This window comes from Neodiprion pinetum, chromosome 2 (genome assembly GCF_021155775.2).
Source record: "Neodiprion pinetum isolate iyNeoPine1 chromosome 2, iyNeoPine1.2, whole genome shotgun sequence".
Classification (NCBI taxonomy): Eukaryota; Metazoa; Arthropoda; class Insecta; order Hymenoptera; family Diprionidae; genus Neodiprion; species Neodiprion pinetum.
The window spans coordinates 1,746,034-1,763,196 of NC_060233.1; the positions used below are offsets into that span (position 1 = coordinate 1,746,034).

At 39.3% G+C, this 17,163-nt stretch overlaps 3 protein-coding genes across 5 annotated transcripts in view; 2 read left to right on the forward strand and 1 right to left on the reverse strand.

Moving 5' to 3' along the window:
• LOC124213329 (glycosyltransferase 25 family member) overlaps positions 1 to 9,489 on the forward strand; it is a 40,901-nt gene extending 31,412 nt beyond the window's left edge. The window contains exons 6-10 of the mRNA XM_046614554.2: positions 4,377 to 4,451; positions 6,184 to 6,241; positions 6,323 to 6,450; positions 7,216 to 7,419; positions 8,694 to 9,489. Of these exons, the coding sequence (XP_046470510.1) occupies positions 4,377 to 4,451; positions 6,184 to 6,241; positions 6,323 to 6,450; positions 7,216 to 7,419; positions 8,694 to 8,862 (634 nt within the window). The 3' untranslated portion in view covers positions 8,863 to 9,489. The remainder of the gene's footprint in view (positions 1 to 4,376; positions 4,452 to 6,183; positions 6,242 to 6,322; positions 6,451 to 7,215; positions 7,420 to 8,693) is intronic.
• A 1,134-nt stretch (positions 9,490 to 10,623) lies between these two features.
• Arp3 (Actin-related protein 3) lies at positions 10,624 to 13,131 on the forward strand. 2 transcript variants are annotated; one of them, XM_046610825.2, is made up of 6 exons: positions 10,624 to 10,858; positions 11,148 to 11,328; positions 11,523 to 11,837; positions 12,175 to 12,492; positions 12,573 to 12,791; positions 12,872 to 13,131. In XM_046610825.2, exons 1-6 carry the CDS (start codon positions 10,815 to 10,817, stop codon positions 13,049 to 13,051), a joined length of 1,257 nt encoding a protein of 418 aa, XP_046466781.1. In that variant the 5' UTR covers positions 10,624 to 10,814; the 3' UTR covers positions 13,052 to 13,131. The 2 variants fall into 2 exon arrangements, with proteins under 2 accessions (XP_046466781.1, XP_046466782.1); XM_046610826.2 differs by lacking the exon at positions 10,624 to 10,858 and having other exon boundaries at positions 11,164 to 11,328; positions 11,534 to 11,837.
• A 351-nt stretch (positions 13,132 to 13,482) lies between these two features.
• Nulp1 (Nuclear localized protein 1) lies at positions 13,483 to 17,001 on the reverse strand. Of its 2 annotated transcripts, none has more exons than XM_046610823.2 (8): positions 16,649 to 17,001; positions 16,152 to 16,534; positions 15,819 to 16,047; positions 15,476 to 15,729; positions 15,085 to 15,394; positions 14,709 to 15,023; positions 14,446 to 14,639; positions 13,483 to 14,367 (listed from the first exon to the last, which is right to left on the reverse strand). In XM_046610823.2, exons 1-8 carry the CDS (start codon positions 16,775 to 16,777, stop codon positions 14,184 to 14,186), a joined length of 1,998 nt encoding a protein of 665 aa, XP_046466779.1. In that variant the 5' UTR covers positions 16,778 to 17,001; the 3' UTR covers positions 13,483 to 14,183. The 2 variants fall into 2 exon arrangements, with proteins under 2 accessions (XP_046466779.1, XP_046466780.1); XM_046610824.2 differs by having other exon boundaries at positions 14,730 to 15,023; positions 16,649 to 17,000.
• Between the last annotated feature and the right edge of the window lie 162 nt (positions 17,002 to 17,163).

A 17,163-nucleotide genomic window follows, 5' to 3' on the forward strand; every position in this document is an offset into this window, starting at 1 on the left:
ATTCGTAGTAATATAATTCGGGTTGTCTAGGCTGTCGGGGAAATGTGGGAATTGTCAGGGAATTCGGGTATGTGGCCTGGAATTTTTGTATTTTCTTCCACACTGTCGTTTACGAATGTTTAAAATGTTACGGGAAAATTACTCTTCGTGAGATCGTTGAGGTGGTCGGTGTTAAAAGGGTGTATAATAAGCGATGAAAAGTATGGTTTTTTTAAAAGAATTTTAAATATAATTGACAAAACGATGTTGAACACTGTGTACGATTTATGAGAAATATAAAGAAGTAGTAAAAATATTCGATACTCTCAGATCGTGTTTCGAAAGAATGAATGATTCTAATCTTTCGTCAGTTTCTTAAAATTCGATTGTTTATTGGTTGTATTCGGTAATTGAGTTTTTGAGCAAAATTGACGTGAAAGAAAAATTGGAGTATTTTAAATTACGACGGAGATCTCATGTCTAATTTTTAACCACACCGAGAAAAATTTCATTTGTTACGGTAACTAGAAAATTTCGGTAAAACAGCTACCGTTAAAAAAAAACTGTTCGAATATTGTTAGAAAACTAATTTTCATTTTCTATCTGAAACTATATTTTTCGATTGTGGTAAAAAATGAAAATAGTTAAATACTGAGCGGCAACCGGAACTAAAAATTTCTCTCGGTGCGGTTTGCGTGACAAAAAAAGGGTGTTTGTTAGTGAAATTAGGTTGAAATTAGTCTTGAAAAATTGTGAATTTCGGGAAATTAATTTTCCTCTTACAATCAGTGACGTGAATAACAAATGCAATGTAATAACTTAATTCCGTTTGAATATCACACCGATATCATTCATCCGGATTTCAAAATGATAAATGAAACGAAGAGAGGAAACTTTCTACCGACCTCCCTCCCCTTATCATAATTCTATACATATATATTTATATACATTCAATTCTAAAATCGCTGATTCTCTAAAAAATAAGTTATATCATCGTATGAGAATTTCACGGGTCGATTCGTCTTCCCAGGATTTGACTCATCGATATTTCACCTGCGAACTTTTTCACGGATGAATTATGCTCTACGATAACATATGTATCATATGTATAGGTATACGTAAAGTCCGTGATATGATTCTAAAATTTTATTCCCGCAAGCTGTGTCTCTGGTTTTTGTTTCCTGTTTTTTTATTTTTTCCACCCCTTGTAAAAAAAAATCAGAATTATCATAGCGTGAAATTCAAGCTTGAAAATGTCTAACTATAGGCTAAGGAAAAACGGCTCGATAGAAAATTTGAAGTGCTTTTATAAAATTGGATCAATGACGTTGGAGAAAAAAAAACAAAACAAACAAAGAAAAAATAAAAAATCTGGCAATTATTATCGTAGTAAACTTATTAACTAGGAAAATATTTAGCATCGAGGTGAAACATCCATCATTTTTGCGTATCACGCAATCATCTTCGAGTGAATTTCGGGCAAGCTTTCGACCGACTAAAGCTCTGAAGATATCATATATAATAGTCCTAGTCCTATCTTCTGCTGACTCGTATTTTCCATCACGCGTTTCATACTCATGGAACGGAATGAGCTAATACGTACAAAAAGAAGAAAAAAGAAAAACACGTATCGTATCGTAAATCGATAATTTTTTTAAATTTATCTTTCGTTCGTGAAAAACCTTTTATACTTTTAATCGTTTTGAAACGATTTGAAACGAAGCATCGCGATATTCAAGCTTTTGTTTATCCAATTTCAAAATTTGGTATATTTGTATTTTTGAAAGGTGATATTCGCTAATTGACAAATACTCAAAATAACACATGCACGATTGTCTCGTGCATGGTAAAATTATAAATTAACGAACAGTATTGATTTTCGGCTAACCAACAATCTTAATTATTTTGCAAACTGACCCACAGGGACACGAAAATGACAAAAAAATAAAATCGAAAAATACACTATTTATTCTGCCTCTTTGCGAAAACTTTACTTTTTTTTCTTTTTTTTTTCCCCCTCTCGCGAACAAACGCGTACAGGCTTAACAATAATAGTTTGGTACACTTAGGCTTGAATAATTATTTACATTCTCCGGTCGTTTATAGAATCAACACTTAAATCGAGGTTCTCGCAAACTTTTTACGACAAGAATGGTGGGAGAGGGGAGATGAGAAAAAACAACGAAAAACAAAAAAAACCGCCCCGAGTTTACTTTGAGGCATCTATTTTCTGTTTTTCTTTATTCCTCCTCCATTGTTATTCTTCTTTTTTCATCTTTTCTTTGCTTTTTCGGTCCCAATTCGCGCAATGTCTTCGAAATGTTTTTCCTTCGTCTCGACCTCCTCCATCTCTATATCGTCCCCCGTGAGCTTATCGAACGACGAAAATCACACGAATTGACCGTAATTTCGGACTGTCGAGTATTTTTAGTTAGATGAAAAATTGCTGTTCACATTACAGTCTTAAGTAACAAAAAACAACCACGTCGCGGATTAGTTATTCTTTAGTTTATTTCCTTCTTAACAATTTCAATTCTTTTATCGTTAATTTACGGAAGTTGAGACAGGAAAAAAACAGGCGAGAAATGTTTAAAATTTTATCATTTTGTCCAAAACTGCCTTTCAAAATAATACATAGGTACAGGTTTTTATCTACAATATCTCTTACGGATAATATGTTTAATTCTCAAACTGAAATACCTTTAATTAAATTCGAACGTTTGATTCGTTTTTCCATCCAAATTATGAGTAAAACAATTAATAACGGAATAACCTGTAGAAACCTGCCACGAATAATCTAATAAGTAGAAAAAATTTACATTCTTTATTTCAATTTCCAATTAGCCGTTTAAAATTCATGTATTCGAAGATTCAATTAGCCGTTAAGATTTTTTTCCCGGCCCGGCGTAAATATGCAGAGTAAAATTCGGTCTCGCAATATTCCCTTATACCTATAATTATGAACTCGCCTCAGTGGATGACGAAAAATATTCATCATATTCATTTTTATTTTTATTTATATTTATTTTTTTTTTTTTGTTCTTTCGTTTATATAGTTGATGCAAACATTCAGAAAACACACTAATTTTGAGACAGAGATAACAGAGATTGAGTTATTGTTATAGAAAAATACTCTAATAACGGGGGAGGATTATTTTTTTGTTTATTTTTTTTTTTTTATATTATGTTTTTACACGTTACTTTTGTCAATTTATGACTCTACGTATTTGCTTTTGCGTCAACCGTTTCCTTATTTTTTTTTTTTTTTTCCTCCCCTGCTCGTTTTACGTCGAATAAATGATACCAGGCGTCAAACGATGCCTCATGCATCGTTGGTAGGTATACAATCGTAAAGTGTATAATAACACGACGTCGCATGGCGGTGCGTGTATATGTATACACGTATACATAGGTATACGTATGTTTGTACGTATGCCTATAGCGCCTGATTGTGTATACGCAGATTGTAAATCAATATTATAGACTATCCATGGACAGTTTGCAAACAAGGCGGTAATACTCACGGGTATATACGTATATATGTGTATAAAACATACAGAATATGCATACGTCACGAGTAATTGTGTACATTACGACGTATACAGTATGTATTGTGTATGTCAGGGTGTTCCTTGAAAAGGTAATTTTCGAATTTTCACCGTTGCGCCCCTCAAATCGGCTCCAGATAATTCAATAATAATTCCCTAACTTTTTCAGATTTTTATCTCAACTCTAACCTGTCACCCAATGAGGGTGAACTCCATTCAACCCTTTCAAAGGCACGTTAAAACTATCGAATCGATTTAGATGAAATTTGGTATAAGGGGATTTATTGGGCTGCTGATTACCAATCTGAACTATAAATTTGAAAATTCAAAATGGCTGATCCAATATGGTGGAGCGAAATTCAGAAAGTCATTTGATTTCAAGTGACTTTTGGGGTTTTGGTCCACCATATTGGATCCGCCATCTTGAATTTAAAAATTTTTAGTTCATATTCGTAATCAGCGATCCAAGAAATCTCTCTGTACCAAATTTCATCAAAATCCATTGGGTGGATTTGATGTGCCCCTGAAAAGATTGAATGTGGAAATCCACCTTCTTTGGGGCACGCGTTAATGTTGAGATAAAAATTTGAAAAAATTAGGTGATAGTTTATGAATTATCTGGAGCCAATTCGGGGAGCGCGCCGGTCGAAATTCAAAAATTATCTTCTCAAGGACTACCCTAATATATATATATATATATATAGCTATTCGTCGAAATCGTCGAATTTCAACAAACATCGAACGGTGAAATTATTTCGATAATTAAGTCCACCGTATGTCTAGATGGATGAATTTGTAATTGCGGAAACGAATCGCACACGGCTATTAAGGATATTTCGTTTATTTCAGAACGCTGAACGAAAGCTCTCTGAAGGAATGGGGAGTAAAGATGATGCCGGAGTACGCGGATCCCTATCACAAGAGGTACCTTATTATGCTTTAATAATTGAATAGAGTATTAATTAATCTTATAGATATCAATTTTTACCGATAATTCTCTCTGCCTATTTTCAACCTGCTGCAGCTGCAATGAGAGTTCCACATATGTATACAAATATTGGACACAGTGCTGCATGATACATTCAATTAATAGTTACAGTTTACCTACGGGACGTTAATCATCATCGACGTGTCTTTTTTTTTTTTTCCTACCAGCATCAAGATTACATGTATTTAGCGTATGTACGTATTAATTTTTTCCGACGATTTATCTCCCTCGCTTTATGACCCCGAGATATTATAAGCTGGCTGCTCAGTGACACTAGCACTATAAACCCGCGATTATATTATACTAGATCATACCGTTTTACGCACGCTTTATGCATATTTGCACGCACTTACACGCGCTGCTCGTGTGATTATCTCGTTCAATCGCGTTGGAAATTTTGGTTATTTACTTGTTTGAATGTTTCTCCGCTTCTCTGGATGAGAAACGAGACATTTTTTGAAAAAAAAAAATTAAAGTCTTTACGCGAGTTTCCATAAAATGGTAGACAATTTTTCTGTACCGGAGGTAGATAGATTATCGAAGGTTTTTTATAATCGATTTTCGGACTGGACCACCCAGGCAGATAAACGTATGAGAGCAGACGCCTCGACGAACGAGACACGAGACAGACGAACCTCTGCTGTCTCAGATCTGTCAAATATACGTATCCGAAATGGACTCGAGCGAATGACGCTCGAAAAATAACCTCACGTTTTATGGTGTTGGAAGAATAAAAAAAAAAAAAAAAAAAACTGAGGGGATCGCTATTTTTGACCCGAAATAACTATCGCGCAGGAATATTTCATCGGTAAATCAAATTCAGAGATCCGCAAACGTCGAAACGAATGGCATGATCTAGTAGCGAGAAGTGTAAACACCGTTAACAAAGCCATATTTATTGTAAAATAGATGCTCCTCAATCTTTTTTCAATTCTATTTTGTCCTATTGCGACTAAATAAGAGCCTGATGACCGGCACGAGTTGTTTTACGTCTCGGTATTTCTGCGATTTATCGGAAACGATCAGCTGATCGGACCGTTCGACGCCATGTTGTTTAGTCACGGCCACAACGAATTGTTACTAAGCGAAATGAAGACTTTTCGTGGAATTTCCTTGTTCATGTTGAACTGAGCGTAACCCGTTTCAAAAGAAAAACTTCTGTTCTCTGAGATGCCTTCGCCTTTTCCGATAAGAACATTGAGCATGCCCTGCACCATTGAATGCGCAAAGGGAGGATGAGTGACGGAGTTTCTGAGAAGCTGGATCAAGTGTCTATGGAATACGCTTTCACTTTATGCTCACCTGCCTTTGGTATTCCGAATGTCCATCGTCGTGTCTATTATTTTGAATATGCCGGAAGACGAACCTTTTGGGCGAAACCCGAAGCTGACGCGTTTGGTGTATTTGGTTCTCTATCAGCCGTCAGACAATTTGTTTCCAAACCATTTATATCAACCGACTATGAACCATTCATTACAGGGAGCGGGAGAATTTTAGACTCCGATAGTTCGACTCGTTTCTTGAACCGCGATCTCTGACCCTAACCTCCCATTCCACTCCATTCCACGGCGTTCCATTCCATCCCCTTTTCTCCATCCGCCGGACCTAATACCACTGTAATATATCACGCATATTTTACCAAAATTCACGAACTGTTTCTGTTTGCAGGCCGATGACGATGGGCGAGGTTGGCTGTTTTCTGAGCCACTACGTAATCTGGAAGAAGGTAAAAATAGCCCAAACTCCCCCCAAATCCAACTGGCCTCTTCGCAAGGCGAGATACTGAGAAAAGTTTTAACTTCGCCAGGTAGTGGAGAGCGGATACGACAGGGTGATGGTCCTCGAGGACGACATCCGGTTCGAGCCCTATTTCCGGCAGAAAGTCAGCTTCATAACGAGCGAGGTTGAACGGCTCAAGATAGACTGGGACTTGGTGTGAGTTATGCGTATGCCTGGCTACCACATTTTTAACCGAAGCACGGTCTTTAGGATCACGCTTTTTGGGCTGCTACTGATGCGTCACGAGGAATGTTTGAAACCATGACGCTCGATCCGACCAATCATTAATTTCGCCGCACCTTCAGAGCCACCCGCAATTTCCCAGCTTACGATTAGCTACCTGTCAGCAAATATTTGACCGTACGGTATAATAGAGGGCAATTAGCGGTGTGAAGTAATTGATGGCTGCCAACCAAGGGTTCACCTGCGGTTTTCACCTTCGCCGCGATCGCGTGACGTTCCCTTCCCGTCTCTCGAACTAACCAAATTAACTTCATCTCCTAGGCTTACCTCTCCGTTGTTAAAATTTCGGGAAAAAAGTAAATTCCTAACCAACAAAAATTTACCGCCAAATTGTCAGCCGCTAATTTGACGACGACAAAAATAAGGAGGCAATCCGATCCCGTCGACATTCCCTTTTCTCCCGCGACTTATCATTTTCTCTGCTCATTAAAATTGACACGAGCTTGAGAAAGCTGATTTTGCTTCATTCGGTGAATGGCGAACATACAGAAGACAGACTAGCGGCGCATGTCATGTTTGCGCGGGTCTTGTCACCAATATTAATACAGCAATTGTAAGAGCGAATGGTCGTAGTATTTCGGTATTGTCTGGATGTGTATCATCCCTTCAAATCGGGAACTTCCCTACGCTCTACGTGATCCTTAGGAGTATCGCAACATAGCTCGCATTCCTGTGCAGATATCTAGGCAGAAAACGGCTTCAGGATCAAGAGGAGCCTCCGGTCGAAGGGTCCAGGTACCTCGTCCTCGCTGGGTACAGCTATTGGACCCTAGGATATCTGCTGTCGAGGAGAGGAGCCGAGAAGCTGCTGGAGGCCAAGCCCCTTGAGAATATGGTTCCCGTTGACGAGTACCTGCCTATCCTCTTCGACAAACATCCCAGGTGAAGATTTAAGGGGGGGGGGGGGGGGGGGGGGGTAGAGCTTGGACGGTCTAAAGTCATACCTATTTTTAGGTTTTTTTTTTCTCAGAAAATGAAAACATTCAGAGCAATTTGAGTTTGCGGTCTTTATTGTTTACAGTTTCAAGAATATTTTAGAATTTTTTCATTGAAATCAATAACGAAGTGGCGGCATGGCGAATATAAGTAGAGAACGACGACGTTTTCAATACGAAGGCGCAGATTCCTCGGTCAAGTCTTATCCGATCGACTTGAGATTTTGACACAATCTTTAAAACTTGTTTATGGGTTCGAACTCGTGGCTAGATTTTTAAATTTTAATTCCGAAATTTTTTGTTCATAATCGTATATACTTGAAGTAATTTTTTTTTCAATATTTGGGCTACGAGTTCGAAACCGAAGAGGTGTTTTTAACTCGGAAAATTTTTTCCATCTCCTATAAGTTGGACAGTGATGTCAAGAGATGCGCCACCACAAAAGTCCTCGAGATTGAAGTCGTTCGCTACTTATGTGCACCACGCCGCCATTTTTGTGTTAATTTAAATGTAAAATTTTCTAAAATATTTTTCGAACTATAAATAATAAAGCCTTCAAATTCAAATTGCTCTATGTGTTTTCATTTTCTTTAACAAAGAACTCCTAAAACTATGTATGATTTTATATCGTCAAAGCTACACCTCCTCCTCTCCCCCTCCTTAAAATATTTTGACTTTCTCATAGTCTACGGAAATTGCATTCATGTTTTCTTAACGACGTTGAGCCGTATTTACTTCTTCTACAACTTTCGCATACTTATTTTATAAATTTCCAGCTGAAACTTGATATTTCATTCGTGTATTCATGCATAACAAGTACACCGGTAGCTACTTGCAAAAGCAGAAGCTACGCTGGCTCCGAAATTGGAAGACGGGGGGATTTTCAGAGCGCATGAAAAACAAACGAAAACTAACACAATAACAACCGTGACGTAATCTTACTTTCCCTGTATATCTTTCGATTACCATACGAAAGGCACAGTGATTATTGGCGTTTGCGCAAAACATACCTGTTCGATTTCCCCGATCCACACCTCTATGCATACACTCATTCTTTTTCACATCGATCAGTGGAAATTGAATTTTTGTTCACGTTTCCGGCTAACAAAAATGTACTGAGCGTTTAATCGTCCAATTATTTCTCCCCCGTTTCTTGTGGTTTCAATCACACGTTTAAACGTGATTAACGAGTTTGTTTGTTGGATCGACACTTTGACATAGGACTGCGTGGAAGGGTCATTTTCCTGAGAGAGATTTGATCGCCCTCTCGGCTGCCCCGCTTCTCCTCTATCCGACGCATTACACTGGAGAAAGAGGTTACATCAGCGACACGGAGGACTCTACGGTGATCACCTCGTTACCGGGAACCAAGACTCGGGAAGAGCTGTAATCCAGAATGAGGCCAATTCTTATGATGTGGGGGTGCGGCTTACATTCCCGTTTCGCCGTTGCATCGCGCAAACTGCCAATATCTGCGTTGACTTACGACCATAAGACTCGCGACTTCTAGCCTTCTGTGATTGTCATTTCAGCTCGATTACCATGATTATGCTTTTTAATCTTGCGAGGTAAACGCTAATTGGTTAATTCATACCATCGATTATTATCGCTCTGTATGCGAAAATCTTCGTCTGAAAATAAACTCAATTCCACGTTTCGTTAAAATTATTACCGTTTTATATTCGGGCGATATTCTTTTCATTCGTGATACATTTCAATCTCAAACTCGTGCTATGCGCAGATATTGGGAATACTTTCGTAGATTATTATTATTGTCTACCCCTTATCATGCACGTATAAATAATTAGCCTATATTTTTTATACTCCACTTACCACGTCAATTATTTGTGATTTTACCTATTGGTATCCTCTGTAGACGTATTATAAATTGCATGTTGCCATATCATAATGTAACCTATATCAAACTGATTGATCAAAATACTTCTGTAGGTTATGAACACTTGTTACCAATTTTTAAGCGGTCGAATTGTTTATGCTGATGTAAAAAAAAATTGAAGCAGAATGAAAAATCAAGTCGTTCTATTTTATCGCCTTGATGATATTCTCTGATATTCCAGCATCCTCTTATCGTATCCTACCGCACGAAACCAGGCAACAACGACATTATACGTAACACTCGATGCGTGCGAAATTCAATTTTCGCACCACAGAAAAAAACTCATAATCTCTTTGAAATTCGAAGTTTCACTGCTGGTAAAATTTTCACGAAATCTGATATGAAATGCGTAAATTGTATGGAATCTGTTATAATTGAATGAATTGAATAACTAATTGTAACGTTTTCTGCCTAGCAGAGCACGGACGGATATTTCCTTCGAAATTATAAGATACGGGGAGAAGATTAAAACATCGACGAGACTTCATCTCATCGTTAGAAGCGGTTAATTTCTAACCCTAGAACGCATGTACGGGGTCGTAAACGACCCCAGCCGACTTTCAAACTGCACTCCTGAGTTAAAAATTGATATTATCGGCTGGGGACCGTGACCATAATTCATTGTCACTAACTGTTAGTGAGGTTAAGCTTGCGTGGCATCAATTGCTTGCTGACAATTGCGCAGAACAATTTAAAAAAACAGGTGGGGTCGCTAACAACCCCCCTATAAAGCTGCCGTTGGCGTTTCGTGGCAGTAAGTGAATTCCGTTTTTTTTATTCAAATCAAAATATTTGTCTTGTTATTACGTAATTTAAACGGCAACAGTCATATGTTGTCTAAATTTGTCTTCGGCTCACCTATGGCTCATATTGAAAACTTACGCTCGGCCCGAAAAGTCTGAGTTTTCATCCTTGTTACGTAATATACTATTTTGCCGGTTTTTAGTACTATTTGGTAGTTGATTGAATTTTTCACCATTTAAACTTCAATCAGATTAAATTTGCTCTTCATAATTCGTTTCTTGATTAAAAAAAATGAACAGATTTATGTATTTTCGAATCCCATTATTACTTATAAAATGATTTCACGAACAAGAAACGCGTGGGGTCGTGTATGTTAGGGTTTTAATCTTCAAAGATTAAAAAATCCGTCGTAGTCCGCCTAATCGTATGTAACCTGTGCACAACTTAGGGTCTTCTTCGTCAAGTTTGTGAACGAGTCACAAGATGGCGCCTGGAATTGAGCGATGCCAGAGCTAGTATTTCACTGGATTTGCCGCTTGATGAATTCTGGGCAGGCTCGAGGAGAGCTTGACAAGTATACAAGTCCCCCTCCCACTGTCGTTATCGCGTATTAGGTGTGGTTTTTTTGATTTAAAAAGTACCGAATATTATCAGTGAAACGATTCCCAATATTCAGCGAGGGTAAATAGTAGGTACACAGAATGGCCGGACGCCTTCCTGCGTGCGTTATCGACGTCGGTACTGGGTAAGTATTCTCGTATATATAAAAGTTAACGAGCCCGATCACTTTGACATTCCCCAGTCAGTCAGCCTGTGACTAACCACAATGTTCCTACCGACCATGCACGCCCTGATTTTTATCAACTCGCGACCCACAAGCGGTCGATACTTTTGTTGAATTGTGATTTGTAAACGATCTTCCAAGATTCTCACATTCCATCATTTACTCGTTGCAATTACCATCTCTGCTGACGTATCCATCAAAGGTGTGAGTCAACGCTATCCAACCTTAATCTAACCCCCTTGTTTTCTAGGTATACTAAACTGGGATTCGCCGCTAACAAAGAACCTCAATTTATAATACCGTCCGCTATAGCGATAAAGGAAACAGCCAAGGTAGGCGACAACTCTGCGAGGCGAGTCACCAAGGGTGTCGAAGACTTGGATTTTTTCATTGGCGATGAAGCCTTTGACGCTACCGGATATGCAGTCAAGGTAAGCGTTGGTTCTCAGTTCTTATAAGTCAAATCACCTCTTCCATTTGTCGCACTAGGTGATTATGTGGAAATTTAAATAGCTACAATTTTTACACACATATTTATAAGCTTGTCTTTTCTTTTACGTATCCGACTTCGAACAGTCTTCTAATTTTCGAAACTGCATCATGATTTTTATGAAAAAATTCCAAGTACCCCGTCAGGCATGGCTTGGTTGAAGACTGGGACCTGATGGAGAGATTCCTCGAGCAATGCATCTTTAAATATCTTAGAGCTGAGCCTGAAGACCACTACTTCCTCCTCACCGAGCCACCCCTTAACACACCAGAGAATAGGGAATACACCGCTGAGATTATGTTTGAATCGTTCAATGTACCTGGACTATACATAGCCGTACAAGCTGTTCTTGCCCTTGCCGCATCCTGGACATCAAGGAATGTCGAGGACAGGATACTAACGGGGATTGTTGTGGACAGTGGTGATGGGGTTACACATGTTATTCCTGTGGTAGGTGTTTGCAAGTTTTACACATCGATCATATAACAAAATTCATTCAACTTTAGAGAGAGGTAGATTGTAAAAGACCCATCTTTGGAATGACGATTATAATCCAAGTAACTTTACGGACCCCGATGAAAACAATTATTTTTTATGCTTACACACAGGAGTCAACTGTTTTGTTATCAGCTTTTGTAGAGTTACTTGGATTATAATCGTCACGCTAGTTTGGTCTCGTAAAAACAGCCTCTTTAAGGTTGAGTGAATTTTATCAGGGGTCATCGTAATGTGTTACTTCTGTTTTGAAGTTTGTTTAGCCTTTAAGGTCTTAATTTTTTTTTCTTAGGCCGAAGGATACGTGATTGGTAGCTGCATCAAGCACATTCCGATAGCAGGTCGCAACATTACCTACTTCATCCAAAGCCTTTTGAGGGAGCGTGAGATTGGCATACCGCCAGAACAGTCGCTGGAAACAGCAAAAGCGATAAAGGAAAAATTTTGCTACATTTGTCCTGACATTGCCAAAGAATTTGCTAAGTATGACAGTGATCCCACTAAGTGGCTTAAACGATTCGAAGGAATTAACAGCGTCACGAAACAGGCTTTTGGTGTCGATGTTGGATATGAAAGATTTCTAGGTCCTGAAATATTCTTTCATCCTGAGGTGAGGAAACTCCTTTCTCTGTTGATGAACCGGTATTGTCACATATAATTGTAAACTGAACTAGAGAATTACCGTTTTAGTTCTCCAATCCAGACTTCACGACACCTTTGAGCGAAATAGTGGATAATGTGATTCAGAACTGTCCCATTGATGTGAGGAGGCCATTGTATCATAATATCGTACTCTCCGGAGGTTCAACGATGTTCAGAGATTTTGGTAGACGTTTGCAACGTGACATAAAGAGAACTGTCGATGCCAGACTAAAGCTCAGTGAAGCTCTTAGCGGTGGTCATCTCAAGGTAAAAAGTGCCGAACCATTGTGAATTTTCTGCCATGAAAACGCAGGTTTCAGCTGTTTCCTAATTTCAATGTTTTTCAGCCAAAGCCAATTGACGTCCAAGTGATATCGCATCACATGCAGCGTTGTGCCGTCTGGTTTGGAGGATCCATGTTAGCAAGTACTCCTGAATTCTATCAGGTTTGTCATACAAAAGCTGCTTACCAAGAGTATGGTCCTGGAATATGCCGTCATAATCCAGTATTTGGTGCTATGACATAATTGAACCGTAATTAGCGGATCAATGTGATAATAACTGTCGATTGAAATACGCACGAACCATAAAGCAATTCATTGATTTCCTTTTTTTTTTTTTTACATAAATATATTAATTTTAACGAATCGAGTGATAAATCGGGAATCTAATCTGCGATCAGATTGTTTGCTTTCCTCGTTTCAAATAACTTATAAATATGAAAATGTTGAAGCGTTGATTTCTAGAGTCTAACAGGTGAGTGACTCACGTTGCAGGCATTTAATTAATCAATATTATACATACATATTGTATGTATCATTGAAAATTCCATAGGAAGGTGAATATTGTGTACAACACAAATAAGGAAACACATTGCAGAACAATTGTATAGAGATTTCACGTACGAAAAGTACGTTAAAGAAAAACAAAAACACAAAAATATCACAAAATAAAAAAATCTTTTCTAATTACATTTATTCAACATATATATTCATATTCTTTTGCTTTCCATGTAACAAAAAACTGTATCATTTCTCGTCGACAGCTTTTACACTTCGAGTTGAATGTACCCTACGTCAAAACCCACCATATCACCTTTCTGTTTTAGCTCATTAACTGAAACGAGGCAATTACAATTCAGATGAATAATTGTTCTCTTTAAATTCAAGATATCAAATATTTATACACAACACGGCGTTAGACCCGTTATTTTACATATATTCATGATATTTATTTATGAAATCAGGCGGTAAAAGCTTAACTTAAATACGTTTTGTTTACCATGTATAATTGTATACATCCTTCAATCACAGGCTAACGGCGAAATCCCATTATCACAAGACTTCACATACATATTCCCAAACTTAAATTGCTTTCTGTGTTCTCCGTATGTTTATATACGAGATCAGTCAACAGTCTCCTAACAATCAATTCACTAACGTACTCTTTTTCTCTATCTATCAACCAGACTATCGCGCTGAATAAGTTTAACAAAATACCAGAATTGTCGGTTGAATTTAAGACCTTTCTGCATTATATATGAAAAAGAGAAACGTGGTCCACGCTTAAAGCATGCGCGCTAAATATTAAAAATGGACGTATATCAACAGATGGATTTCGATGGCCATATTGTAACAACATTTCATGCTGTCACAGAAGCTAGTCCCCTTCCTGATCATTATCCGTGTCCTCCTCGGCATCGGCGTCGTTAACACCGTCTGGTGCCCTGTGTAGTAATAAATTGCCGACTTCGTGTAGCAAATTAGTTACAGCCCTCCTAAGATCAGCTCTGACCGCATCTCGGGCTACCTCGACGTTTCCCGCGTTGTCGATTGCGTTTTCGCTGTTAGAATGCAGTTGACATTAGACAATTCAGTGGTAAACTATGAAGATCAGAAGTAAGGTGCAAGGGTTTACTCACAACAAGTTATAGCCGTTTGCAGCCGCGGCGACAACGTCTTCCTCAATGTCCGTAAAAAGGGAGGTAAAGAAGAGCGAAAATAGGTTGGAGTTGTTGGAGTTGCTTCTGGGATTAACTTGGAGTCGCGTGTACAAGTCGATTGAATCTGCTGGTGGTAGGGGGTCGTGTGATAAGACTGGTCCTTGATTTTGTATCTGAAATCAACGAGGCAGTGTTGTGTCTTTTCAGATGAACGAAGCAGGCGAATTTCGATAGTACGTTACGTTTAGCGTTTCAGGACAGACCTCCTGTATATCGACGGTTATTTCTTTGATGTCTGAGAGAATGATATGTCTCAAGATATTTTTCGGTAATTTCCCTTGATACCGCTTTGTGCGTTTTTCTGTGCAGAAGTTGAAAAAATCATGGCCGGCGTCAAACCGGTCTAAAACCTGATTCACATTGCGTTCAAGCCAAGGTAGAATGTCAGCCTCTTTCCACAGATGATAGCTGCGCGCCACATAGAGAGCTACAACTTTCTCCAATGCAGGAGGACTCGTGGACTTGGCGTGACTGTTGAAGAAATCGTGACCCATTACCTGAAAGAATTCAGCGCTTATTGACTTCTACTAGATATTAACAGGAGTGAAAAAAACTTACCCTCGAATCTGTCTGCACTCCACATTTGTCCAACAATGGTACAAGCAAACTTGGAAACATGGTCAAAGCATTTTGAAGAACCTCATCAGCCAGGCCACCAGTTCCAAGATGAAAATTGGCCAATGCCGAACTGTACGCAATATTAGGAAGTTGGCTAAGATTTCGTCTGTCTTCCCACACCTCACAGAATTCTATGAACCATCTGTACTCTCGTGCCCTCAATGCGTAAAAGTCTATCGCCAGGACTATCGCCAATGGATCATTTTCAGGGTCAAGGGACAGCAACATTTTACAAAACTCCAAACTCGTCCTGAACAGAAAAAGGCGTTTGTAGGTAACTGTATTCTATAATTTTTCAAGGTTTTCACAGTCTATCATATCTGTTACACACCTGTAGCAGGCTCGGCCACCAACAAAAATCAAATGTTTGAACAACGTTATGTACAAGGCACGATTTTGCTGTTTTTTATAATCCAGCCTGCAGTTAGCAGTGGTGACATTGAACAGGGGATGAAAAGCGCATTCTAAGCAATACAAGGCCCTCTCCGTTAGTTCAGCAGCCATAGCCAGATCTTCGCTGAGCTTGCAGAGTTCTGCCAGTTGTAGTAAAGCATCAACGTGATATGGATGGGCGTTTATAATTGCCTGTAATTCGAGATACAAGTTGCGTTCAGCAAAATTCATTGCCTACCTCCCTACTTCGGACGTTTTCAATTCACCCTCTGTAGACTTACGACAATGTTATCAGGGTTTAGGCTCTCAACTGCTTGCAAAAACTTCATTTGGGTTTGTCTGTAAGACGAGTTGTGATCATAGATAAAATACTGAACTCCTTCCGTACTCTCTGGCGATGGATCCAACGACATTGAGAGACCAGATTTACCGATCGGCGGCCAATTCTCTCGTGGAGATACCAACCATGTTTTCTTGAGGTGGCCAGAGCGTCCTCGACCTCGTCTCTTACTACATCGATAAAATTAGCTTAGCGATTTCCACAAACATTTATTCTCTTGAGTTTTCTATATTGATTTATATTCGTTTTTCTCAAAAAGTATGAAGAAAATTACCTTTGTTCAGCCTGAATAGTTTTGCTGCCAAATATCCTCTTGAGTTCATTGTAGGGGTTCAAATTTTTGTGCTGAATGGTGAGAACATTTTCTTTGCTCCTCTGCAAGTTTGAACTTGAAGCCTGTAGATCGCCACCGCTAGAATTGGGTAGAGGTTCACCAAGGAGTTCGTTGATCTCCCTCACAGTCCGTTCGATCTCATCATCGACCTCTTCGTTGTCCTCCGAACTCCGCCTGGCTGTACGATGAACCTTTGAATTGTCGGTCTTCTTCCGTTTCTTTTTCTTCTTCTTGCGTTTGGCATCTTCGGACAGAACTCCAGCGGCGGTCGACGTCTCCCTGTCGTCGTCCTCCTTCGCCTCGCTTTCAGAGTTCTGATTCAGCTGGAGGAAAGGCAGGAATGAGAAAGACAAATCGCGGCCAATCCCTAAGGCACATCAGGTGCGTCCAACGTTCCAAAATACGAGGAGGGAGGCGGGGGGTGTTTGACGACTTACCAAGTCAAAGACGTTGAACTGCTTCCGCCTAACACCTCCGGTAACCGGATTTTCGACGTCGCTTGGATCGCAATCTTTATCGAGGCCCTCGTCGCCCCCATAAACCTTCTTCATGTACCTCGTTGACATATTTCACCACCTTGCGCGCTGAGCTGCGGTCCCTGTCATAAGTACGTTGAATTTCAGGAATAGTCGTCGAAGCACTTTCAACGCGTCCGTCGAACTGTCAATTTTTTACCGAAATTACAGTCATGCCCTGAGGTTCGGTTGAGAAAACAAGACAAAACCTCTTCGTTGCAGTCCGCGTGAGCTGTATTCGACCTTGCGATCAGCAGGGAATCACCCACCATTTTGAGTATCTCAGTCGGTTGAATCGTCAGCCGAGTTACCGGCAAAATGATCAAATTTCAACAGCTCTCGATGAACGAACACCGTGGAAAAAGTACAGAATGATTCTTCCGGAATTTGCTCACCAAATAAGATTCTAGAGTTAAGCATGCAGATTCATGGGTTCT